The sequence below is a fragment of the Eptesicus fuscus genome, chromosome 4 (genome assembly GCF_027574615.1).
Source record: "Eptesicus fuscus isolate TK198812 chromosome 4, DD_ASM_mEF_20220401, whole genome shotgun sequence".
Lineage (NCBI taxonomy): Eukaryota > Metazoa > Chordata > Mammalia > Chiroptera > Vespertilionidae > Eptesicus > Eptesicus fuscus.
The window spans coordinates 59,144,629-59,172,227 of NC_072476.1; the positions used below are offsets into that span (position 1 = coordinate 59,144,629).

The window sequence follows — 27,599 nt, forward strand, 5'->3', positions numbered from 1 at the left end:
TAGTCTCTGAAGTCATACACCTGCATTTTTGCTTTAGTGTGTTCCTTAGAAGCAGGTCACTAAGTTCAGCCTACACTTTTGGGTGGGGGCAGTGGTAGAATTGGGCTTAACCTTTTAAAAAACCAACACTGTCACCATCATGTAAATGGCTTCTGTCTCTAGCTGTTCTTTTCCCTGCACCCCGTTCTCCCGATGCCATCAGTACAACGTTGCTGGAAAGCAAATCTGGAGTCGTTCTGAGGTGAGGGTCTAGGGCCTGAGAAGTGATGGGGGTTCTGTGGGGCTCACAGGACAAACTTGGGGCCCGTGGAATAAGCTGCTGTCCCCCATGGCCGGGGCTTCCTGTGGCTACGCAGAGCCCATGGGTGAGGCTCGTTCAGACACAGTGCACCTCTGCTCAGCCCTGGTTGGTTCTCGGGGGATCCTCTTAGCTCCAGCTCCCCAGGAAAATCGAAGCTCTCAGCAAGCGAGAGCTGAGGTCTAGAGTGAACAAGTCAGTAGAGTGAATCTGCCCCTGAACAACATGACAGCTGGGGAGACAGAGCACAGGAAGAAAGGAAATGGGTTCCAGCTCCTGGGGAGTTCAAGTTCCTGGGCTCACCATGGTCCTGACCAAACTGCTGAATTTGCATGACCACTGTCTCCCATTTGCCCTCCCTCTTAAAACCTCAGAGGTCCTAGAAGGGGGGGGGGAATGAGAAAATGGGGAAAACCCCGTCGGGCAGTGGGCGGTAGTTTATACCGGTGACTGTGGGAGGTGTAGTGGGTACTGTCATATGCCAGGGATGGGGGACTTACTCCCCAGCTTCTGGGAGTGCTGCCAGTGGACAGCCCTCAGCTATTAGCCTTCTCTGGAAACTGCCTTGGTGAAGAAGACACTGTGCCAAAGGCCATGCCCACTTCCTAGGGCAGCGCAAATTCCACGTTGGGCAGTGTGTGGGTCTAAAGGCCTGACACACTTGCTCTATCTCAGAACAACTTTGAGGACCATCCCGGCTCCAGAGCTCCTGGGATCAGCTGATACTTCCTTGCATTCCATCACATCACTTTTCTTCCTTCTCAATTGTTCTCCTTCCTCCACTTGCACAGGCATGCATCCCAGAGCACTCCACAGTAAACCAATCTCTGTCTCAAGCCTGTTTCCTGGGCAGCCCAACCTCAGTCAGGTGCCTGAGACGGACGTAGTTGTAAGTGGATAAAATGGGGAAGAGGGGCCACTGTAGTTCTGCTTTTGCTTCTCCCCTTATGGCCTTGGGACAAATTTCAGACTCTGACTAAGCTCAGGCAAGGCAGGGACCTGTGTTGGTGAGAAGCTGAAACAATAATGACAACCAATTTGGGGAACAACTGACCTTGGGCAGTTGTTTCTACACTGTTCTACCCCCACATGCCCCAAGGTAGGAAAGCACCTGCTCACTGGAGCTGACAATACTCCACTGGAGACCAACATCTAGCTGAGATCCCTGGGAGCACATGAACTCCCAGGCCAAAAGAACAGGGCATTTGAGGAGCATAGTTTTTTAAAAAGCTGGCCAACAATGAAACAAGCTACTGCACAGCAGATTCCTACAGAAGATAAATAAAAAATATATACAATAAGAAATTGTTCAAAAGCTAATGAATGTATTAAGAGAAAAGATAAGGGACGATATTAGCAAAATAAAAACAAAAAAATTAGAAAACATCAAAAGCAAGCCAGTAGAAATATTAGGCATGAAAAACATAATAACTGAAATAAAGAAAAATTAAACATGGGATAAAGACGACAGAGGGATTAGCTGAAGAATAAAATAGAGATTTGGGAGATCAGATGAAGGAAATGTATGAGGCAGAAAAAAGGGACAGTCACACAGTTTGGGATAGCAAGGTCAGAATTTGAAACTCATGTCTGTCTGACTCCAAAATCCAATGTTAACCTTAACTCTCATGTTCCTATCTTTCTAGGAGATAATCATCAACAGCAGGGGACACAATTTGATTAACACTACTCATGTGACCTAACATAGTGGTAGCAGAATGACAGACAGACGTGTCCCCAAGCTCCACATCTACTCTTTCTTTACTTCTTCCTTTCTTGGTCTTGGCCGCTATTATCTCCTCTACTTTCCCTCCTAACAAAGACTGCATCCTCCACACAGCAGCTACAGGGGTCTTTCTTAAAGTGCAAATGACAGCACTTGCCTATGTAAAACCCTCTGGTGGCTTACCCATTCTCTGAGAATACAATCTTTGCCTGCCTTTCCAACCTCATCTCCTCTCACTATTCCCCCCATTCCCTTTCATTCAACCGCACAGGCCCTCTTTCTGTTCCTCGAACAACAAGCTAGTTCCAAGCTCAGAGATTTGGCACCTGCTGTTTCTTCTGCTTGGAAAGCTTTTCTCTGCAGTCACTCCTGGCTGCCTCCTCATTGTTTAGGTCTCACCTCCAATGTCCCCTCCTGAGACAAGCCTTCCCCTCAGTCAGTTTCTATCGTAATATCCCATTTCATCCTCTCCATAGCCATTTGTCATTACCCAAACTTATCTTCTTTACTTGTTTGTGGTTATATTCTTCCTTCCGTTACTAGAATGAAAGCTCCCTTTGCGCAGGCACGCTAACTTGTTCCACAACACTGAAAAGAGTGCCTGACACATAGTAGGTGGTCAGTGAGTATTTGTTGACTGACTGACTTCTCTAGCTGGACTGTTTGTTCACTTAAGGCTCAGTTGTTGGAAAATTGGAGGAAAAAATGGTTTCATAAAGCTACAAGTTCTAAGAGCTTCAAGGATTACAGTTTCCTCTCTTAAGCAGCATAAAACACTTTTGCCTGGGTGAGATTCCTCTTCCCTACCACTTGCACATCTGAGCAATGAAGAAGGCTTTGCTAAGGGGTTTCATTAATCAGATTTGACTCAAAATGTTCTTCTGGAAAATTACCAAATGGAGCCTTGTCTAGATAAAATCCATTCTCTTAAAAACCCCAGCGTGCTGACAGTGCTACCCTGGATGTATGAGTCACAGGGCGAGGGAGGAGGATGTCGGGCCCGGCTGATGGTGACACATAGCTTAGTGGTGGACTGCAAATTTGCTCATTTTTCTTGAGCAAGTGCTTCTTTCTCGCCTCTAGACAATGTGCAGCCTGAATTTGCCAATGAAAGGGTATCTGATCTTCAGTCTTCAGTTCTATACAGAGACTTGTAAATTATGCTGCATTCCTCTCATTTAGATTTTCTCTGAGGAGTTCCCAGTGTGGCAGACACTGTAGGTTACCTTGCCAATAGTCATCCTTCCCTTCTGCCTGATTTGCTTCATCCTCCTGCCCCCTGTGCCTTTCAGGGGAGGCAAGCTAATCATGGCGGTCCTGTTGTTCTGGGCTGGGATGCAGTTGGTTTAGGGAGGAGTATGTGAAGGAACTCTAGCCAGTGAGACTCCAGGAGAAGCCTGTGTGGGGCTTCTGGGTAAGGTTTCTTTGCCTTCAAGAAGAGACACACAGGAGGAAACTGTCCTTCTCTTTGCTGGATGTTGTCATGTCTGTGCTGGATAACGGGAACTCTTAAAGCCACTTGGTCATGAGGGAAAGAGGATGGCAGGGAGGAAGGATAGAAAACACTTGGGTTCTTGATGATGTTGCTAAACCTTTAAATTAATCAAACTCTAGATTTTTTTATGTGAACTAATCAATGTCCTTACATTTAAGCCATTTTGGTTGGAATTTGTTTGTCTGTTGTTTTTTTTATGTGCAGCTGAAAACACTGTATCTATATCAATAACTTACCAATAACAATTTCAGTTGCAATAGAAATATATCAGTCAGAATTTACCGAGTGTCTACTCTAGTCCATACGCAATATACAATAGTTTCATCCCCCAAGGAAATTAGTCTAATTCAGTGTTTCTTACAAAGAAACTTGAATTAATATTATGGGAATGGGGAAGGGAGAGGTGCTGTTAAAATGCAGATTCATTGGCTCCACCATAGACCTACTAAATCATAATCTTGTGGGTGTGAAAGGGAGAGCAAGAATATGTATTTTAAATAAGCACTTATGTGCCCTGGCCAGGGGGCTCCAATGGTTGGAGTATTGTCCCATACACTAAAAGGTTGCTGGTTCAATCCCTGGTTGGGCACATGTGGGAGGCAACTGATCGATGTTTCTCTCTCACATCGATATTTCTCTCTCTCTCTCTCCCCCCCTCCTCTCACTCTGAAAATCAATAAAAACATATCCTCAAGTGAAGATTTAAAAAATAAATAAGTTTTTAGGTGATCCTAATGTATTCTAAAGACTGAACTGCACTGGTGTAGGGCTGGTCGTGTGAATCAGTAATAATAAAAGGCAGGGTATGTAATAAACTGCTGACGTGTGAAAGGTGGAATATGAGCTCTCAAGTTATATAGATACCAGAGGCCTGGTGCACAAAAATTTGTGCACTTGGGGGGAGGGGGTCCCTCAGCCCGGCCTGCACCCTCTCGCAGTCTGGGACCCCTCAGGGGATATCCACCTGCTGGCTTAGGCCTGCTCCCTGTTTAGTTCTATCTACATGATTCCTACAAGAGGACCACAGAGCTTATAATTCCCCCTATTTCCATTTACCAGAAGAAAAGAGAATGTTGTTTTCCAGTTGTTTTTTTCTAAATCAACAACTGGAAGCACAAATGTGTGAAGTCTCAGTTTTCTCAGAGAGATTTCCAATGATACCATTGTCCAAATCATCAGATCACCCAAAGGTTAAAGCTGAGGCCTTTTGCTGCAGCACAATGTGGCCACCATGATCCTTTTCCAAATAAAAACCATTCACTGCTTCATTCCTTCATATATGTGTTACATCAGTGGGACTCATATGTAACTTTAACTGTGAAAGGAAATTTAACTGAATATTCCAGACGAGTCCAGATGGAGTTACTAACCACAGGAGGAAGAATTCCTGGGGGACTTTCAGAGAGAGAGAGATTTGGGAATTACATAAATCATTGATGATGCAGCTGGCAACTGAATCTGCACAGATTTTCCACAAACTCTGAATTCTGTTTCTCTGCAGTTCGGTGTGACTTGCACGAGCCATGCTGTTGCTGGCAGATGCGCCGGTGCATATAGCCTCTCACTTCTCTGCCTGTTCTGTTCTTGCGAATAGAGAACTAAATTTACTTAGAAGATTCTGAGAACCATTTTGGCAACCCATAATTCTCAAAATACAAAAATTTGAAAATTTAACCCCTTTTCCAGAACACAAAAGGGCATAATAACTTAAGAAAATTTTCATTTTTGTGAGATCTAATATATGACTAGTTACATGAGCAGTGCAGAGTCCTGCCATATATGTCTATATAGTATAAATCTCTATCTATCTATCTATATCTATCTATCTGTCTGTCTGTCTGTCTGTCTATCTATCTATCTAGAGAGAGTGTTCCCTAAAATGTATACACACTTAGCAGCTGATAGCTCACTTGATGTTTGTTTCTTTTCAGATTTAACCCATTGGAATAAATAATTATTCAAAGTGTGTATACATTTTTTTGGATACCGTGTGTGTGTGTGTGTGTGTGTGTGTGTGTGTGTGTGTGTGTGTGTGTTTATAGCAATGAAGTTGAAAATCTATTTTATAAAGTTTCTCCATTGCTTATTTATAACCCCCTGGCAGATGGATTTTGGTGGCTACAGCAGCCTCCATTGCTTAGTTTTACAGAGGGCTGAATGCTCTAGGGAGGTGAGGGGGGCAATTCGTGTTTCTGTGGGTGAAGTCTGGGAGGAAGGAGACCAAGGCCGATAGGGTTAGGCCAGCACTGGGGTCTGCATGGAGGGGCTTGGGAAGGAGAGGACTCCAAACAGTGGCCAGGCCAGGAGGAGACTGGATAAGGAGACTGATTGGGGGTGTTTTATGGAGAAAAGTTGCATGAGGCAAACTCCTCTTGTTCAGTACATTTACAGTATAAAATTACAGAATTAATGATGTACCTGTTGTGATTTGTTTTCTTATGGAGGCAAGCAGGTGGGAGCTAATTGCTCTCAAAGAAGGATATGATATTGCAAAACGAAACCTGAAAGATCTCCAACCTAACATGACTTATCCCATAGAAAGCTCAAACAACAGCGTTTTGTCTTCCTTTCTTGTGTACTGTAATGTGAAATATCCATCTCCATCATGTAGCAACAAAAGCAATACATCACGGTCTAATAAAATATCTGCCATGGTACTAAGAAGAAGACCTTGAAGATGCATACTTTCCAGACCCTGAATGCCATATTCTACTGCAAAGAGAAATCATTAATCATTGACTACTTTGCCCATTTGACTTACTGATAGTTTTATGTATCTAAACGTTAAATGCCCTTCTTTGGATGTCAGCCAGACCTTCATCTCCCCAAAACGTACTACTGAGGGAATACCGGAGGTACGTATTGGCTAACGCCCAGCGCAGACAGCTCCTCATTACAAAGCAATTTCATTTCCCTCATCAAGATAGCATCATAGTTCAAGTTTATACTTTTCTCCTTTTAATTCCAGCCCTCTTCACCTCATTGATGTTTCTGCCACACGACAGGGATTTCCTGCCTTAGAAACTTTGCTCTTCCTTAAGATGTCCACATGGCCAACTTCCTCATCTGGTCTCTACTCAAATGTCAACGTCTCAATGAGGCCTACTCTCGCCAGACTTTCTACAATGTGTGTCCCTTCTTCCTGCTAGAACAGAAGCTCCATGAGGGCAGGGATCTTTGTCTCCTTTGTTCACTGATGGCTCTCCAAGTGCCCAGCATAACGCCTGGCACTTAGTAGATACTCAATAAATATTTGTTAAGTGAATAAATGGTGGTAACCAATTTTTGAAGACCATAGAATCTTAGGGACAGAAGAGACCTTATAAATTCTTTGATTCAATAGTAAGAAATGTTTTAAGGAGTGTCGATTGAAGAAAAAAAATTTATGGGTGGAATTTGTTTTCCGTTCAAAATTAAATCCCATGGGCAAATAATGTATGTTCTTAAATCTTAGCCATTTACTTTACTACATAAAAGAGTATTTATGGGAAATTGTGGGCAGAGCTGAGAAATAGAAAGTAGAGGCATCTTTCTAATCCACATCGTGGAAATGAAATCTGGGTCTTATCTGGAATAAGACAGCCCTTGGGGCTCAGGCTGCTCATCACCCACCACTTAAAACCTCACTCCATTTTACAGAGGGAGCAGAGATTGCCCAGAAAAGAGAAGACCTTTTACTTTTCTCAAGGTCACCTGTTGTTTGATGTATAGTTTTAGAGCCAGAATTATTTACAAGCTGCAGTGGGTCTTGGAGAGCGTCTCATCTAACCTCTTCATTTGGCAAATGGAAGCACCAAAGCCCAGAGACATTGTGAGACTGACTGAGGTCACACAGAAAATCGCAGAAAGCCTGATACTAAATCCCAAGTTCTCTGCAAACATTAATTGGTGTATAAGAATAAGTCCTCTTCTGACAAATGGAATAGAAAACAACAAAATTAATATGCATTGCCTGTTGTGATCTCACCTTTTCAAACTGGAATTCTAGGATCTTTTGGACATTGCACATGTGTCAATAGCACGTTATGTTTCCACTTCCCCAGAGCTGTCCCTCTTCTGTAGGCCTCCCCTGGATGAGCTCCAGGTGAGGCACTGTAAACAGCTCAATCAAAATTTTTTTATGATTAATTTAATATATTTCAAATTTTCCTGACTTTTGATCATGAAATGTTAAAAGATTTATTTGGTTTATTTGTAAAGTCATAGTTACATATGTCAGAGCTTGTACTAGTATGTCACGCATTGCCTATGCTGTATTATCTATATATATATAAAAGCCTAACATGCAAAGTGTCCCCTCGGGAGTTCGACCAACTGGGAGTTCGATCGCTCGCTATGACGTGTGCTGACCATCAGGGGGTGGCGCGGAATGAAGGAAGGCCCTGCCTGGCAGCTGGCAGCTGCTAGGGACCCTACTCATGAACAAGTTTCGTGCACTGGACCTCTAGTTTCATTCATAATTATATGGGAACCCATGGAGGTTATTAAAGAGCAGACAGTAAAATCAGCTTGCTCTGTCAATCAGAAAGGAATAGGATAGAGAGGCTTGTCTTTTTCAGATGGTTTAATTCAGTCTCTTTCAAAAGCAGAGACTAGTTTGGATGAACGAAAGATCTTTTCAACCCCTTTAATCTCTAACTGAATCATTAAATACAGTAAGTAGTTAAAACTAGTTATAATTTAGACTTACTTGTCAACATATTCAACTAGATCTGTAGAGTTCTTGGTTGACATTTTGACTGGAGATAATCTTACCTAAAACAAAGGTCATGGCTTTAAAATGTACCATCAGGGAAATTCCTATCTATCTTATCCTTACATAAATTTTTAAATTTTAAACAAAACAAAAACTATAGATCATAGACCATCAGCCCAGTTACAATCTTGCACAGACCCCTTTTGTATTGCTAGAGACTAAAACTAAAGTCAAGTTCTGGGAAGACATCAGGGAGCTGCATTTCACAGATTTGATATCATAGGAAAAACTTTTGGGAAAGGTCAAAGTAATACATTATTCTTAGATAATTTTTAAATGAAATATCCAGTGATTATTGGCTGAGTTACTATAGAAGTCCTTACAGAGTGAATTATTCCTGACATGCTGAATTCCAAGGGAAATCAGCTAATTTTCTAAAAAAAAAAAAAAAAAAAGCCCAAAACTATAAAACTAGTCTATCGAGTTTTGTTTTGTTTTCTAATAAAGCTGGGTGCCAGTTTATTATAGCCAATGAGAGATAAAAGTCAGAGCACAGTTGCCCAGCCAGTGTGGCTCAGTAGTTGAGTGTTGACCTATGAACTAGGTGGTCACAGTTCGATTCCCAGTCAGGGCACATGCCTGGGGTTGCGGGCTCAATCCCCGGTGTGGGGCGTGCAGAAGGCAGCCGATCAGTGATTCTCTATCATCATTGATGTTTCTCTCTGTCTCTCCCTTTCCTTTCCTCTCTCTGAAATCAATTAAAACATGTATTTAAAAAAGTCAGAGCACAGTTATGTACATAACTTACTAGTACTAAACATAGTTGACCATATGAATGCTTAGCTATTTTTTAAAAATGGCATCACTAGAAAGTTCTATGTGCATTAAAGTTCATAATTTTGCAGCATTTGTAGGAAGAAAGAGGATCAAAATGTACTCACTGTGTTTGCATATGCTATGAAACTGTCTTCAACTCTAATGCTCTTTTATTTTAAGTTTAAGAACAGGACACATTTTTATCTTCATTTTAATAACCTGTCACTGAACTAGATTCAATAGGAGAGAAGAGTGGACCCCCATCTCATTTTAAAACTTAAACAAAATATGTCCCTAGGATATTTTTTCTTGCTTTATGTTATTGTATAATGCGATGGTGAGCAGAATATGTTGAGACCCACATACAGAAATTGTTCGTTTTGCAAATGCTTAAGGAATTGCCACTTCTTCTTAATTTAAGGCCTAAGAAACTTAATTGGAAATCTAGCTCCTCCAGTGAAACTAAAAAAAAAAAAAAAAAAAAGTCAATTACCAACGAAGCTAACAACAGAAAGGCTCTCCTGGCCTGGCCTGCCCTGGCCTGTCCTGGCCAGAACAGGCTTTAGACCCTCTCCCCATTGCTGAGTGGGGTCTGCTGCTCTGAAGCCTGGTCTTTCCCTACAGAAGGAATATAATGACCCCCTGGGTGCGCAGGTTCATGCTGTGCAAACCACCCTCACGCCCTAGAGACCACGCCTGGCCTGCTCCTGTTCTTGTTTTCACCCCAGTTTTCTGCTGGAACAGTGCTGACCCTGTTCCTCACTTACTAATGCCAGCTGTTTCCTGCTCAGCTCTCCACGGCTGCCCCTGGCCTGCGGGAGTCTGTTTGTGGTATTTCCTCAGCAACTGGCTGGTCCCTATAAGTGTGGCACCTAGTAGCCCTTTGTAAGTGTTTGTGGAATGAGAGAGTGATGATGACTGTTTGTCCAAGGACACTAAATTACTGGGTTATTGTCATCATTTTTCCTTCTCAAGTGAAACAATTGGCTACATATGTTTTATTTTTATTTTATTAATTTTTAGTCTTATTTGGAAAACCATAAGTAGCATCCTCATAACACACCTACAAGTCATAAACTTTTAAACATATGTTAAACCTGATAAAGGAGGAAAATTTTAAGAATATAGAAAAATGAAAGATGCAGAAAAAAATGTTTTCACTTATAATTCTGCTTTGAGCAAAAGTCGTTAACATTATGGCATATATATTTCCTCTTTATTTCTGTGTAATTTTTTTATATATCTAACACAGTAAACTTAATAACTTTGCTAATTGCATGTAGGAGTTTCTGTTTCAGCTCGGTTTCATCCCTATTCCTACAAGCTAGAATGTTATTATATAAAAATTCTCACAAATAACTTGATGCTTATTATGGGAATTTTTACATGCATCAGTTTTCACCTGTTTCAGAATAATACTTGAAAACGCTGTGGTCCTTTATGGATTAATTGCCTATAAAATACGTCCATATGTCATGTGATTTTATCAAAAGAATAACAGTTCTTTTAAGTAACTGAAATCCTTCTTTATTACAGAAATAATTTAAGAGGATTATTTTTATAGGTGACGAATCTGAGGAGCAGAGAAGTAATGGACTTATTCAAGATCATATGGGTAATGATAATAATTATATTATAGCTATTGACTGAGTCCTTTCTACATGCTAAGCTCTTTACCTTAGTGGCCCATTCAAACCCTACTTCTTTGAATGACAGGCTTAATTATCCCGTTTCACAGAAAAAGAAACAGAGAGGTTAAGTCATGGCTGAAAGTCACACAGCTAGTGTGTGGTACAGCCACTAGATACAAAATATCAGTGCTTGACATTGTGCTATCTTCCCAGTGCTCTTTCCATCACAAGAAGCTGCACCTGCTGGTCAGGTGTCATGGGAATGAAAAAGCAAAGTCTGAAAACACTTCTTTTTTTGAATGTTCTTTTTCATTAATGGGGAAGCTATGACAAGTACCAGTAAAAGAAACATTCCATTTAGCTGACCTCTTTTTCATGTTACAGATGCCATCTATACCTTGACTTTATCATAGTTTCTTTTGTATCTTACTAAAAATTATTTTTTTTTAATTTTTAGCATAGATATTAAATGTCAGTCCAATGAATGTATTCGAAAATTGAGCCCCTTTTGCTTTTTCAGCTTGTGTTGCCATTAGTCACTTTGTCAAAGCAGAAAGAAAACAACAAACCAACAGGAAATGTGGGTAGAGTGAAAATAAAAACAACTTTTCCAGGATTCCTTAGAAGTCTCTAAGCAATGCTGAGCTTTAAAGAAGGTGAACAAAATGTTCTATTTTTAATAAGACTAGCTAAAAGTACTTACTTTGTTTTCCTGGTCACTGGCTGAGCCAGGAAGGGGGCCATCAGGTTCATCTGGCTGTTCCTCCGCAGTCGGGGAGACACTTTTGTTTATATCTGTATCTAGGCAACCAGAATGCTGAGTCAGATCAGGAACTATGGCACATGAATTTCTGCAGTGGTAATTTTCTTTAAATTGTATTATTGTACATATGGCAATGGTTAAAGGGAGCCTTCCAATTTTGGTTTATACTCCCCTCTTCCCTGCTTACCTACCCCAATCGCCCCACCCCAAGGCCCTCCACTCACACCTCTAGTCAGCTAGAAGAGCTTATCATCTCAGGCACTTCCATTATACATTTAGAAAACTTGGCCGAAATGCACTCATTTAGATCAAACTATTCTAAAATAATATGGAATGATTTCTCACCCTATTGTGCCCAAACCATCCAATGGTTTTCTTTGGGATTTATTACTTTGTTTATATATAATATAAAATATAAGTCAGATAGTAAAGTATGAGAAATTCAGAGACCTTGAGTAATCCATGAGATAAATACCTGAACTCATGATGCTTGATTTCCTGGCTTTATTTTTTATTGATTTGATTTTTTTGAAGGGAAACAGAGACTTAAAAAAATTTTCTTTCTTTGAAAGCCAGAGTACTAAGGAATATTGATTGAATCCTGACTAAAGTCTTTCTATTTCTGGAGTATTTTCCAGGGTGGCTCAGCAGCATTGTGACTGCAGGAAGAATCTGTGATGTCACACACTTAAAGTCCGTAAATTTCTGAAATTTAGGAGCTTGAAGTGTCTTTCTTAATGCTCATTGTCATGAAAATCACTGGGTCCTTCACTTCTTTGTCTCATTGGTTGGGATGTGGCCATTTAAAAACTGATATGCCATACTCTCCTTCTGATTTCACCTTCACATTGCCCCCTTCCAACCACCTTAAAGCAAATAACAACCTTCTTTTGATCCTATATACCCTTCAGCTACCACTCACTTTTTTCCTTTTCTGTGCAGGAAAACTTCCTGAGGGTATAGTTTGCTCTTCCCAATTTCTCTCTTAGCTATAGTCTGAATTGTGTCCCTCCCCAAATTCATACGCTGAAGCCCTAACCTGGAGTGTGACTGTATTTGAAGATAGGATCTTTAGGAGGTAATTAAGGTTAGGTGAGATTTTAAGAGTGGGGTCCTAATCTTATAGGATTGAGGATTGGTGTCCTTATAAGAAGAAAAAGCAATCTTAATCTCTCTCTCTCTCTCTCTCTCTCTCTCTCTCTCTCTCTCTCTCTCACACACACACACACACACACACACACACACTCTGAACAAAGTGTGAGGACACAGTAAGATGATAGTTGTCTATAAGCCAGAAGGAGGACTCTCACCAGGAACTGAATCTGTTGGCACCTTGATCTTGGACTTCCCACCTCCAGAACTGTGAGAACACATTTCTGTTGTTTAAGCTACACAGTCTAGGGTGTTTTTGTTAGAGCAGCCTGAGCTGACTAAAATAGTCTCGAATCACTAAAATCAGGCTTTCAGTCTCACTCCTTTCACTCAAACTGCTCTTGGCAAGGTTCCCTGTGACCTCTCTGTTGCTAAATCCAGTGGTCAACTCTCAGCCCCTATCTCACTGCCCCATCAGCAACACCTGACAGAGTTGAGAGCTGTCTTCTACTTGAAACTTGTTATTTACTTGGCTCCCAGGGCAACCTGTCTCCTGTGGCTCTGCTGTTCCTTTTCACCGGCTTCTGGTTCATCTCCCTGGCCTCTGAGCAGGTGGTCAGTCATCTCAGTCAGCTTCAAGTTTTCTCAGAAGTCCTGTGTGCTGGGAACCCTCAGCCCCAGGCAAACCAGCAGAGCTACTCACTCTACCTCTGAGTGTTTAAGTGTTTACCCTTTCCCCCAAAGCTGTTCTCCAAACCGCCTTTCCCGTAGCAACAAATGACAACAGCCCTTGTCCAGTTGCTCAGGCCCCAAACCTTAGAGTTCCTCTTCATTCCTCTTGTGCTCTCTTACGCTACCTGTTGGCCAAACTTCCAAAGTATATTCAGAGTGGGTCATCTCTCACCACCTTCTCTGCTGCCACACGGGTCCAAGCTGCCATTATTTCTCCCTTGGATGATTGCAATAGCTTTTGAAAACTAGTCTTCTATCAAACTTTCCCCCCATCAGTTATTCTCAACAAAATAACCAGGGATGTTGTCAAAGTGAGTAGTGACCATAAAACTCACCAGCTCAAAATTCTTCACCAATTTCCATCTGGTAAAGGACAAAATGTTTCTAAAATCTACAAAAGCTTTCTGAGGCCCAAGTGATGGGTCCCTCAGAGCCATCTGACCTCATCTCCCAGGACTCTCCCTTGCCTGCTCTCCTCCAGCCGAAAAGGCCACCTTGGTACTGGGAACATACCCGCAGGCCCTGCCTCAGGGCCTTTAATCTTGCTGTTGCCTCCTCTTAAATGCACTTTCCCTGGGTAGCCCCTCTGCTCACTTCCGGTAGTCCTTCTGGTCTTAATTTAAACATCACTATCTCAACAAGGTCTTGCAGGGCTATCTACGATTACAGCTTCCTTTTATATTCACCCACTTCCTATTACTATTTCCTACTGGATTTCCCCCTTAGCATTTATCTAATACGTATTTACTTTTCTTACTAAACGTTTTCCCTGTTGGAATCGAAGCTCCACAGGGCAGACCTGTTTGTCTCCTTTGTTCACGGCTCTGCCCCAATGCCTACAACCGTGTCTGGCACAGGGTAAGTGCTCATAAGTATTTGTTAAATGAATGAGTAAGTGAAGTCCATAAAGATGTGTAGACAAAATTCTACACATCAGAAGCACAGGTGACTTCTCTCTGGGGTTAGGTGGGTGAATGTGACATGAGTTGTGAAGGAGTGGGCACTTTATTTGAACCCGAGTGGCACTCAGGGTAATTTGACTTTTCTCTCCCCTCATAACAACCCTGAGGATACTTCCAGGCGTTCTTACTGCTTCGGACCCTCCACTGACGCTTAGAAAGGCCCTTCTCTCCACCAGAAAATATTTATTATCCTATTCTCTTCCTGTCTGACTTTTAACCAGTGGTCCGTTAAAAAAAGACCTGATGTCAGCATGGACGTCACACCTGACAAAGGATGATGCTGTAGCCCAGGCATTTCAAACATCAGTATGTGTAACACTTACCTGGATCGTTTCTTGAACTGCAGATGCTTAGTCCCCTCTCCCACGAGTTTCTAAACAAGCTCATTTTGATCCAGAGACCCAAGGACCACACCCTGAACAACGCAAAGGAAAGAATTTGTAAGGGTGGCATCCCTGAAGGCCCACAGCGAACGTGATTTTGGTCAAGGTCCTCTTTGGTGTTCCTCAAATTGCTACTGTCTTCCTATAAACAATCATCTGTTTGTCTGTCTGTCTGCCCACCCATCCATCCAGGCATCCAGCCATCCGGCCGTGTCTCAGTGTCTCAGATTCTGTGCGGATGTGAATTTTCCTACAGGGTAGCAGTGCTGGAGGAGCTTTCTCCTTTCAAACCACCTCCTCTATCCTAATTACCATCTGCCCCTCCCCCAAAGCCAAACCGCAGCCTTACCGGGCAGTCTCCCCTACTTGCTGCCATTCCTCCCTTGTGTTTAAACCTAGCTGCTGCTCCCCCTCCACCTGTCCGCCAGGCTCTTGTTTCCATTCTCTCCTTCCCTGTTACCACTTCTGTCTCTCCCACCTCTGAACAAACAGCCTGTCCCCAGACACCTAATTGTAGCCAAGCTACTGTGGTGAATTCCCACCTCCCTTAGCTGTGTTTCCTGCCTCCAGCACCCACTGCTCTTTATCTGGCTTTGGTTAATATCAGCCAAATACATTGACTAACCAAATGAAGAAGAGTGATGCATTAAAAGATAATAACGTTGATAATTTACAATGAAACAAAATGCCGAAGGATAAAATACACAGTAGAAAGGTGGACCCACCTTTGAACACAGTCTGTCACACATATCCATATGGGCAAACAAAGTCCAAAATAAACAAAATACAACAACTAAAAACACTGACAAAATTCCACCTGGCTGATGATACAATACAATGCTAGGTAAGCTAATAATTCAAAGGCAATGACAATTCCAGTAGCGATTGATGGTGTTGCCTCCAGATATAGGAGCCATGAGATTCTGTGGAGGCAATAAAAGCTTGTGCTTGTTAAATTAGTTTACAGAGTCTCTATGCTACTGGCAGCAGGAATATTTATTCTAGCTGTTCTCGTGCCATGACTTATTTCCCTCATTTCTCTGCAAAAATCCCTTCTGCTGTGGGGAGGTTCCTTGCTCGGCCAGGGAGGCCTTGAGTGAGCCTGTGGATGCGGCAGTCTGCTCTAAAAACCCTACATTCCTCATCCTCGAGCATGTCAGCTTGCCAGGCACATGCTGGGCACGGCCAGCAATCCAACTTGCTGCTCTAATGATCCCGGGGAGTCTATTTTTGTGCTTAGCAAGACCAGTGCCCCCAGCCACCCAGCCTAACACAAGCACAAGTGCTTCAAGGTGAACAGAAATATCTGTTTGAAAAGCATATAAGTAGATCTTCATCCCCAAATCAATGAATGTATTTTTGGCCCTAGGCATCCACACATTTAGCCAAGTGGCTCTAGGACAGAATTTAATATTGTATGTGTTTGTCCCATCAAGAGAAAGGGTAATAAAATCCATAAGAGAGAAAGGTTTCCTTGCTCTGAGAATAACTTTATGTCTCACCATTAAAATATGTGAGATTCTGTGCCATACAAAACTCACCCCTGAAAACCCCCTCTGGGACCCATTACTTCAGCACGTGCTACACACCCACATCTATTGGCCAGGAGGCCTGACCCTGCAGGGGTTTGGGTACCTTCCCTTTGCCCTTCTAGCATGGTTTATCTTTTAAAAAATTAAAAATAATTTTGTCCAGTACATTTTTTTTCTAGAAATTTGTGATCAGCTTTTCATAGGTATAGAAATAAATAGACCAAACTATAACACAAGGGGATAAGAAAAAAAGTCAAACATTTACTGAATGCCTACTATCCACAAAGCACGGTGTGTATATTTATGGTTCAGGTAATTCTCACAATAACAGAATGAGTTGAGCATCCCAGTTTACAAGTACCCGTTGAGGAACTGTCTCAAAATCATACAGAGGTGTGTCTGACGACAGTCTGTGCTCCTTCCACCTTCCCAGGCTACCTGTGTTTGAAGTCTCTGTAAAACTTCATGCTTTTCTGCCCCTTCCTCTTGGCATCACTTTTGCCCCTGGCCAGGCACCTTGTGTGTGAGATGCTCAAGTTCTCTGCTGAATTCACGCAATCATTCACTCATTTATTCTGGCAGTCAGTCTTATACACTTTCAAACTTTTATTGCCTTCTAAGTACTTTTCTGGGCACTGGGCATATAGCAATGAGCAAAACAGGAAAAAGCCTCTGCCTTCTCTGACATTTTACAAGGGAATTAAAATAAGTACACAGGCTTTCAAGATGAAGTGTGATAAAAGCAATTTAGAGGAAAGCAAAGACTCTGTGGCAGTCCAGGGGAGAGCAGGCAGCAGTCTACAGCAGGGAAGGAAAGGGGAGGAGGAAAGGAGGAAGACTTCTTGGAAGAGGTGACTTGAGGGGAGTCCAATGGCTCTGTAGGAATTGCACCCCCCCACCCCCCACCCCCACCAGAATAGAGGAAGCTCGTTTTCACTCAGTGAATGCCCATCCCCATGGCAAGTAGAGCAGAGTGGCAGGAACAGGAGGGTTGATAATCAGATGAGGCTGTTAAAGTGAGTAGAGGCCAGACCCCAAAGGGGCTTGAGTCTTGTTTAGATAAACTAAGGAGTTTAGCATTTACCCTACAGGAGATGAAGAGCTGAGTGCCTGGGTCCTTGAGTCCTGTAGTTGTGCTGATTTAGAACAAAGCCCCCAAAACACAGGCAAATGTATAAATGCTGTTTCTGCTTCCTTGTGAAGGAACTCTTTTTTAAACCTTAAGACAATAATGTAAAACTATGATTAAAATCTTTAGTTCTCATGGAAAACTCCATTGAATTTTTCTTTTTGTGTCTAAAATTGCATTGTATAAACCATTTGAACTATTTGGAAGCTTGAGCCTCTGATTCCACATTATTGCTGAAGCATTTAATGGCACTTTGTTAACAGAACTCTTAGCATGGTGATTTTGTATTTGTAACATGAAAAATTATCCATGTAAAGTGATAAACTTCTCTGTCCAAAACAAAATAAAGACACAAAAAACAAACCCTGAAAAATTATTTTGTATGAATTGGGGTATCTCTATAATTACTTTTATGTTTAAAATGTTATATTCAATTTCCATTTATAAACATAGATATGTAATTTTACATAAATGCATAAATATGATATATTGTAGAAATATCATAAAGGATTAATATACTGAATATGTAAATATATAACAAAGCATACAGGCAGAAACACTTAAAATCATCCCCTCTGAAATTATCACTGAAATAATCATTGTATTTTAATGTGTTTTTAGCATTTTTTGTTATGAACATATATGTATATATGTATACATGAGATCGTATATACGTTATATATATATATATAATTCTACATCCTGACCTTTTTATTTAAACTTAATGATATGCTGTATTTTGACATTTCACCTATTATTGTGTATTTTTTTGAAAATAGGATTTTAATGGTTGTAAAATATACATTCTGTGGATACCATAATATTATTTAACTGCTTTTTAATTTTTGGACATTTAGATTGTGGCCAAATATTTTGGCAGTGGAAATAATCTATAATAATAAAAGCATAATATGCTAATTAGACCGGACATCCTTCTGGAAGCCAGGGCTGCGAGGGAAGCCTGGGTCCCGGGTGCCTGCTGGCGGCCGGAAGGAAGCCCGGGTCCCAGGTGCCAGAGGGAAGCCCGGGTGCCAGAGGGTAGCCGGTGCCGGCAGCTGGGGGAAGGAAGGAAGGCCTACTCTTGCACGAATTTCATGCATCGGGCCTCTAGTCCTATATAATAAAGAGCTAATATGCTAATTAGACCGAACAGCAGAATGACCGTCCGGACAGCCTTCCAGACGACCTTCTGGATGAAGCCAAGGCTGTGAAGGCCGAGGCATCCGGGGCTGTGAGGGCCGAGCCCTTTGCACGAATTTCATGCATTGGGCCTCTGCTGATGTAATAATATTGTACACAACATTTTATATATTTTTGTACACAAAATTTTTATATATCTCTGATTGTTTTCTAAGAAAATAATGGATCAAAGAGTAGGAATATTTGTAAGCATCTTGATACACACTGTTAAGTTGCCTTAAAAATTATTGTATTTTTGCAAAGCAAAATAAGAAAAAAAGTCAATAAAGCAAGAGACATAAAATTTTTATGCAAAAATTGCACATATTGAAATATGTTCTAGGGAAATATCCCAAAATACAGAAGAAGACAAACATGTTTATCATAGTGTTAAAATAACCAAAAAATGATTATTTATCTTAATTGTTCAATGCTAGGGAAATGCTGAGTATTATTTTGTATGACTTGTTACAAATATCAACAATGATGTTTATTAATAACTAGAGGCCCAGTGCCATGCACCAGTGGGGTCCCTGGGCCTGGCCTGTGCCCTCTTGAAATCTGGGACCCCTTGGGGGATGTTGGAGAACCGGTTTCAGCCCGATCCCCATAGGCCAGGCTGAGGGACCCCACTGGTGCATGATCAGGGCTGGGGAGGGAACACGGGAGGGTTCCAGGGCATATCTGGCCCATCTCACCTAGTCCCAATCCGGACCCCAGCAGCAGGCTAACCTACTGGTCAGAGCATCTTCCCCCTGCTGGTCAGTGCATGTAATAGCGACTGGTCAAACGGTCAAACAAATGGTCAGACATTAGCATATTAGGCTTTTATTATATAGGATTATTTATCCTAATTAAAATTTGGATAATTAAGTGGATAACTGGGATGCAAAATGTAACATACAGTTCAGAAACATTACAAAAGGATTTTTATCAAGCTTTAATTATTTTGGGAAGGTAGAATTATGAATAATTTTTTCTTCTTTCCAATTTACCGTGATTTCCTTACCAATGTCTTTTTGTGATTAAAATTAAGCCATATTTTCATTTTCTAATGCTGTGTACCACTTTTTACATTTTTGAAAGAACTGATACTAGAACTCATAAGCGTTTGCTAGTTGCATGCTGCTTTGAAGTAAGCAGGCTGAACGTGCCTGCTAGTTCCAGAATGTTTCACAGATTCCACCCGACAGAGATGGGCATGGGGTTTAGGACGGGAATTTTGGTTGGGTTCCTTACTTGCCGGAATCTCCACCCCTCTTAGAAAGTAGTGGCAGGAAAAGTTCTTGTCTGATCTATTATTGATCAATGGATAAGTAGGCGGCAAAGCACTCTTGGAGCAAAAAGTTCAGCTTCAGGCTGACAAAGCACTTTTCACTTCAAATCTCAGACTCGATTCCCATCAGTCAATAATCTGCTTTAGATTTTAGTTTGCTTTTATATTTTAAGATGGGAGGGAAAATTATTTGATGAGACATGAAACAAGAAATGTTTTGAAGGGGATTCACTAGGAGACTTTAAACATTTTTGTAAGAGTTGAGGTATCTCTGTAATTATTTTTTACATTTTATTTTTTATTTTTGTTAATCCTCACCCAAGGATATTTTCCCATCGATTTTTAGAGAGAGTGGAAGGGAGGGGAGAGAGAGAGAAACATCTATGTGAGAGAGACACATTGATTGGTTGCCTCCCATACACTCTTTGACCAGGGCCGGGGATCAAACCTGCCACCATGGCAGGTGCCCTTGACCAGAATTGAACCCGGACCCTTCAGTCCATAGGCCGATGTTCTATCCACTGAGCCAAACCCGCTAGGGCTTATTTTTTACATTTTAAACTCAATTTACACATATATACATACATCATTTTACATAAATGCATAAATGTGATATCACATTTTTAACGGAATCTTTTTTTTCCTTTCCATTTTTGCTTCCTCCCTCCCCGCCCCCGCCCCAGCCCTTCACCCATGTTAACTACCTACCATGTAGCCGTAGTAGGAGACCTTTATAACTTCAGAATATGTTGAGGAGGTTTAAACACCCTTTTCCACTCAGATGTTTGGGTGAAGGTTACACTTCAACTGTAGCCAGGTTTGCAAGCTCCGTGGCAACGGCTCCTGATTAGTAGCTAGTCTGTGTGAAAACTGTACTCAGAGAAGTGTTATCCGATTTTAGGTTAAGAACTGAAGATCTAAATGTTGTTTCTGGCAAGAGACCAGATTCTTCGCTTCTTCAATTTAAAAATGTTCAAATAAGTGTTCTATGACTTAAAAAAATATCTTCTTGTGGGCATTTACATGGAAGTGCACAAGGGAACTTTCTGGAGCGATAGAAATATTTTATATTTTGACTGTAATGGTGATTACAGAGGTATGTATAGCATTAGTCAAACCCTATTGAATTATATACCTAAAATGGGTGTATTTTGTGGCAGGTAAACTCTACCCAAATAAATTCACTTAAACTCTGGGTTTTTAGAATTTTCTGTGAAGACATTGTGATTTCTCACTACAGTCCGCACCCCTCCCCCATCTGATTGACGTGTGGATTTCAGATGATGTATTTATTCCATGGGCTGTTTAAGGGCTGAAAAGGGATGGAGAAGCAAAGGTGGTTCCGCAGGTGTAAGGGTGTCACTGAAACAAGTGTCATCAGAGCCGCTTGCATCACACCCGCATTGTGCCGCAGAGCCGCGCAGCTCTTGCCTCTCCTACGAGCAGCTCCCAAGTGGTGGCGAAAGATGTAGAAGGAGGCAGTCCTCGCTTTGGTATCATGGAGACAGAGTCTGACTCTTTGTCTTGCTATTTCCATCTTCTCTCTCTCTCTCTCCCTCTCTCTTTCAAGACTATATAAGCATAGGCTGGCAGAGAAATAGGTAGTAGTTAATAAAACAAACATAATGATTTCTGAGCCAAGCATCTCTCAAATTGCTTGCTACAGTATCTTTTAAGGCAGTTTTTAGCTAAATTTAATTATGCTTTTCATTCTACTGTTTACTTTAATCGTGGTGAAACATACACTATTTTTCAAAGAATGGCTTTATAATGCATCTCACTCTAAAGTACTTTGTTAGAAACAGTGAAATTTATTTTTTAATATTTTTATTCATTTCTGAGAGAGGAAGGGAGAAGGAGATGGAGAGGGAGAGAGAAACATCAATGATGGGAGAGAATCATTGATTGGCTGCCTCCTGCATGCCCCACACTGGGGATTGAGCCCGAAACCCAGGCATGTTCCCTGACCAGGAATTGAACTGTGACCTCCTGGTTCATAAGTTGATGCTCAACTGCTGAGCCACGCAGGCCGGCAGAAACAGTGAAATCTAATCTAATAATAGACAAATATGCAAATTGTCCGCACCTTCGCTACACCTAAGCCACGCCCACCAACCAATCAGGATGAGTATGCAAATTACCCCAACAAAGATGGTGGCTAATTTGCATATCAAGACAGCGTCAAAAGAAGCCAAGAGCTGCAGAAGGGAGTAAAGCTTTGAAGAAGCAAGCAAGCCGGCGGGGGGGGGTGGGGAGGGGGGGAGGAGAAGGGAGGAGCGAAGTCAGGGCCGGGGGCGAAGGGAAAAGCAGGCGGGCTGGTGGAGAAGGCGGGGCGGGCGACAAAGGAGGAGCGGAGGCGGGGCCGGGGGAGAAGGAAAAAGCAGGCGGGCTGGTGGAGAAGGCGGGGTGGGCGACAAGGGAGGAACGGAGGCGGGGTAGAGTGCAACAGGAAATCCTATTGCAGGATTTTTCCTGCAATGGGAACGCTAGTTTAGACTATAAAATGGATGAAACAGATAATCTCATTTCCCCTACTTCCCAACATTTGGCCTAATATTGGACACTGTTCTTGAAGTTGTATGTTGTCAGGGAGACCCTGCCTTCCATCTTGGCTCATGTCAAAAGCAACAGAGATGTGGTTCCCTGCACTCCTCATGCATTGATGCTAACTCACACAGAGGGTCCAATCATTCTGGCTTCAGGCAGAGCTAAGGAGCAGGGCGTGTTCACTGGAAAGGAGAGGGTGTGGGCCTGGGAAGTGCAGAGGCAGGGGAAGAGTGTGGCAGCCAGTGGTCTGAAGGGGAGCTGGGCTGGGAGTTGTAAGGTGTGTGGGGGCACCTGGGTGAAGGTGGGAAAGCAGGCTACCTATCAGATGTCTCCAGTCACCTCTCAACCATGTTTCATAATTAATTTTTAATATTTGCAAGTTTAGTTTTAAAATGTCAGTTTTGAGAAACAGTGCAACAATGTAATCTAATATTGGGTGTTTAACACAGAATAAGTAAATTTATGTAAATAACATTGAGTAAAACTTGACTAATTTAAGTTTATTTAGTAGAATCTGGAATATGGGGGTTGGATTGAAGTTTTTGCTAATATTTTTGGTAAGCTCTTTTTAAAAAGCTCAAGAGTCTAGATAATTTAGCGAGTAAGTAAAATTAAAGAGGTTTATTGAAGATACTTATGAGAAAATACTTCAACTGTTTTGAAGAAAGTAAGAAGAATTGATTTGTGTATGTGTGTCTGGTACATGTATAAACATATATTTACTTATTTTTAAATCTCTTCAACAAAATCCTTGGACATTCCACTGGATAATTCTTTGTTAGCCTAGTATGTTTAAGTAATAAATAATAAATAAATAAAACTATGTTTAGGTAACAAAAGAAAATTATTCAATAATGCAGAGTTTCAATTTGTCCAAATTGAGAGAAAGAGAATAAAAGATATTTACATTATAACACTTAAATATATATAATAATGGTACTGACCAAATGATGAATACTATCAAAAGTCATCCAAATATCCAATAAGAGTTTGTTCTCTCCCACTCTCTGGGCAGCACGCTCTGGTGGAAGGGCCTAGAACCTGCTGCCACACAGCAGGGGTTTGGGGCATGATATTGTGCCTCTCCGGGTCTCAGTCCCTGCAGGGGCCCTTCCCCTATAGGACTAGTGTGGTGGGTATGCCTCCAGATGGAGCCAGCCACTTTTTAAAGGGTAAGGCCTTCATTAACCACTGGGGAGCGTGCCTGGTAGTGACCTGGATTCTGAGAGGATGGTGGGGAAAGCCGCTCTACCGGAAGCTGGGGAGGACTCTTTGCTCCTCAGAGCGAAGGGAACCGCTGGGACGTGTGTGAAAGATTGAGGAGAGAGCATCTAGGCATGGACCAGTTTGGGCTTGAGGTGACCCCACCTTTGACTTCAAATCTTGGTTTCTAGATTCATTAAGTACTTGGGGAGAATGGTGTTTCTGTCTGTTTTGGAAACCGGTGAACAGTCATGGTTTTGTGCCCGGCTGATGTGGTGAGGCAGAGATCCAAGCACATGGATGTAGGTGCTGGGCACAGAGAGGAGCATGAAGAAGGAAGCCCTGCGGACTTCACAGCACCCACCTTTTGGTAAAAAACAAACCTCTGTGGGGTAATGACTCCAGTCTTACAATAAAGCAAAACCTTGAAAAGCAGGGCAGACAATGAAAACAATATTAGAGCCTCGGTGGCTTCACTGTGTACTCAGTCAGATAACTTCTGGAAACTTCTCTATTTTAGATTTTCAAGTTTTATGAAACAGTACAATTCCTTTATTGTACAGATCAGTTGGAATAGGATTGTCACTTGCAATAGAAACATCCTAATTGATATAATAAAAAGCGTATTATTACCGTATCTGTAGATCATACTGTTTAGATCTTAGGTGTATAAATAAGTAAGTGGCATATTTATTTTTAAAAGCTTTGAGTAAGCAAGTCAAGGTATAAAACAGCCCACTGACTTTATTTGTGGTATAGGCATTGAATCACTTGATGTGGACTAGTTTTTAATGTTTTAAATATATTTTATGAATGGTTAGTTGTACATTAGAAAGTATAAAAAATTACCTCATCTTAGCAATACTTTTAGGTCTCAATTCCAAATTTAATTTTATATATTCACAGATCTTTTTTCATATACTGATAAAGTATGATAAATATAGTCTTGGATAAACTTCAATTAACTTCTCTCTCTGCAGTAGAAAATTCATTTCAGAATTACTCATAGTTACCCATGGACTTGTGGTGTTTAAGAGATGTGGAATAATTTCCCCAAAGTGCAAACTTAATCATTTTTCATGTACCTTTTATAATGATTCAGGTTTTTAAAGCTTCCGGAATGAAAATGTTCCTAGTAACAAAAGTATGATTAGGCTGAGAACATAGGTAAAACCTTGCCATTTCAAGTACAGCAACTTAATTACAGACCATTTGAACATTAGAAAGCTTACTAGTAAGTTTTCACCTCCAAACAGGAAGCAGTCCTGGGTATTTGAGCCAAGATCCATTTTCCCTACAGCAACTTTCATTAACCTTTAAGATTCGTTTTCTCATTTACTGAATAGCTGTGGCTTGTCCTATTGGAATCATACTTTTGTAGTATGTCTCGCTGTTAGGGACTTGCTGTAAGAGAGAAAGAAATGGGTAGAGAGAAATTGACACATGCATTCAGTGTTCCCTATTCAGTATTCTGCATTTAGTATGCACCCGTTCATAGAACATATGTATTTCTCTCTGTATACATGAGGAAGGATGGATTCAGGAAGCAGTGAGTCAGCCAGGCAGTTCTGGGAGGAACTGTACCAGAACAGGAGAGTTCATCAGCCCCATTGGTCACAAATGACAACTAGGAAGAAAGAGCATCAGCTTTACTGCAAGGAGATGGAAGTGCCAGCTGACCCCAAGGGACATCTTACAGGACAGACACTGTGTGTAGTACTCCAAAGAGAGTCTCTAGCTGACTCTCCTAATTAGAATGACATGTTTATGACATGGAAAGGGGAGGTTTGGGCCGGCGGCGGGGGTGGGGGGAGTGGGGGAGGCGGATTTGAAGGTGCTGAAAGGGAGGAGAAAAGGAGGGGAGGAGCCAGACTCCCCACTGAGTCATGGTCTTGGCCTGGCTCCAGCTGGTTCCTAGCAAGGATTTCAAGTAGGAATCTCATGAAAAGAATTCTGCCCTAATTTTGTACTTTTACTAGGAAAAAACAAGACAAAGGTGGTTGGTTTGAGAACAGAGTGGCCAATTCCAGTTTGTCCAGGACTTTCCCGGCTTTTTTTGCACTGAGAGTCCCAAGTCTTAGAAAACCTCTCAGAGGTCGGTCACCCTAGAGTCCTGTGGAGTGTGATGCTGGGCTGGTGGTTCAGACCATACAGACAGGTGCTCTCTTGGCAGAATTACTGGCCAGGTCAGGTCAAAGGACGAGCAATGGGAGCAGGTGTGACAGCATGGTTCACATAGGAGATGTACTTTTCTCTCATTTCAGTTAGAGTTTCCTGATCCCTTGATCCAAAGAAAGGGCAAAGCCATGCTGTTGAGGTTTCAGACTACACTTAGGTAGCAGGAAGCCAACAGACCTGCGTTTTGGTTCAGGGGACAGAGATGAAGGGATTAGAAATATGAGATGCAGGGGGTAGTAGTAGAGGCTTGGCTATGAAGTTTCTTATACCCCCACCTCTGACACGGAGAGAAGCTGGCTGTTTGTTCAATTTCACCCTTTCTCCTGACAGGAAGCAGAGCACATTTCATAGCTCCTGTTGAAAGAAGCCATCACTATTGAAACATAGACATGGATGAGACAATCAAATTAAGAGGGGAAAAATTCCACTGATTTCAGCCAAGACATGTGTGTGCATGGGAAAGACACCTGGAGGAAATATATAAGGAGATAAAGTGGTGCCATGGAGCATGTTAGAAGCAGCTACCTGTCCTTTTAGAGAATAAAACAATTACATTCTTTCACTAAGAAAAGGCTTTTCAACACATGGGGTGAGCGCCTGGTGATGCAAATCCAGGCAGGATACACAGCTAAGGGTAAAGGAGTCTGGAGACTCGCCAGTAAGAAGTGGTGCAGCGAATGGTGGGACGGGGTAACTGGGAGTGGAGAAGGACATAGAAGAAGAGCCAATTTACCTTTGAAGCTGTCTTGGTGGCTTAAACTTCTTCATTGGGACATTTAATAGTTTTTCTTTGAAAGAAGAGTTTTGTGGTCAAATATGGTTAGGAAACACCATTTCCCTTAGCTCCCTCTTCAGCATGTACTTTAACATTTCAAACTGCTTAACTTTATTTTCAAAAGTTACATAACCACCTAATTTTAGTTTATTTTAAATTGAGAATTATTATCACCCCAGGGAAATAGTGAACCATAGAACATACTTTCAGAAATACTGCCTTAGAGAATTTGTTTCTGAGAATAATCTCAGTGAAAAGCTCAGAAAGGAATTTTCTGGACATTCTCTTAGGGATCAATGGCATCTTCATTGGTGGACTTCCACCAGGGCACCCTCTCCCCTACCAGAGGTATAGGACCAGCATCAATACCAACTGCTGGGGAGCTTGGTCCCTCTGCTAAGACTCAAGTTTGACACCGGAGTATCTGTCTAGTCTTTCAGAAGGGAAGGCTTGGTGCTCTGCATGATTGAATTTTTGTGCATCTTCTCTTTGAACAGACATTCAAAATCCAAAATCTAAAAGCACACCAGTCTTTTAGAAATGCTGCAAACAAGTAAAGAGTGAAAAAGGCAAAAATAGAAATTGAAGATCAGAATAGTATTTAAAATTAAAAACATTATTACTTAAAACAGGTGTAAAAATTCCTTCTAAAATTTGGATGAAATTAAAAACATGATGTTGGGTAAGGGCCCATGAGGAAAAGGTTGCTGTTTACTTGGGAAAATGGCTGAACTAGTAAAATACAAATGTAGTTCCTACACAAAACACTATCTTTATAATTGCCTACCTGTTGAAAGGGCAAAACATAGGAAAATTACTTTTATAAATATTTTATAACTAGAGAACACTTTAGCTGGGCAGCCTAGATATAGTCTTTTGGGCTAGGAGCAATATTTTCTTATAAGTAGGTTATCCATCATTATTTGAGAACACCTTTTTTGTACCGAGTTAAAAAAAAAAGAGGAGGCTTTATTCAGATGAAAGTTATCAATAGGTATTAAGAATAGTTAGGAAAAATGTGTACTATTTTTTAAGAATTCTGAAGACTTGTCTTGATTGAATTGTCTATTCCAAGATAAATGAAACACTGAAGAGGTTTGTTATCACTTGACTCAAGTATTCTGGAAAAATAGTTTCTGCCTAAGGGTAATGAGACAGAGGTGGGTTGGGGAACCTATGTGCTCTT

General features: G+C 41.4%; 1 protein-coding gene and 1 long non-coding RNA gene across 2 annotated transcripts in view; one reads left to right on the plus strand and one right to left on the minus strand.

Annotated features, from left to right (window-relative positions):
• FAM81B (family with sequence similarity 81 member B) overlaps positions 1-11,925 on the minus strand; it is a 48,870-nt gene extending 36,945 nt beyond the window's left edge. The window contains exons 1-3 of the mRNA XM_028149892.2: positions 11,901-11,925; positions 11,366-11,463; positions 8,210-8,274 (exon numbers count right to left, since the gene is read on the minus strand). Of these exons, the coding sequence (XP_028005693.2) occupies positions 8,210-8,274; positions 11,366-11,463; positions 11,901-11,910 (173 nt within the window). The 5' untranslated portion in view covers positions 11,911-11,925. The remainder of the gene's footprint in view (positions 1-8,209; positions 8,275-11,365; positions 11,464-11,900) is intronic.
• Positions 11,480-26,139, plus strand: LOC129148714 (uncharacterized). Its single transcript, XR_008555675.1, has 3 exons — positions 11,480-11,521; positions 23,652-23,830; positions 25,969-26,139. It is a non-coding gene; the product is annotated as an uncharacterized LOC129148714 (long non-coding RNA).
• Positions 26,140-27,599: the final 1,460 nt, after the last annotated feature.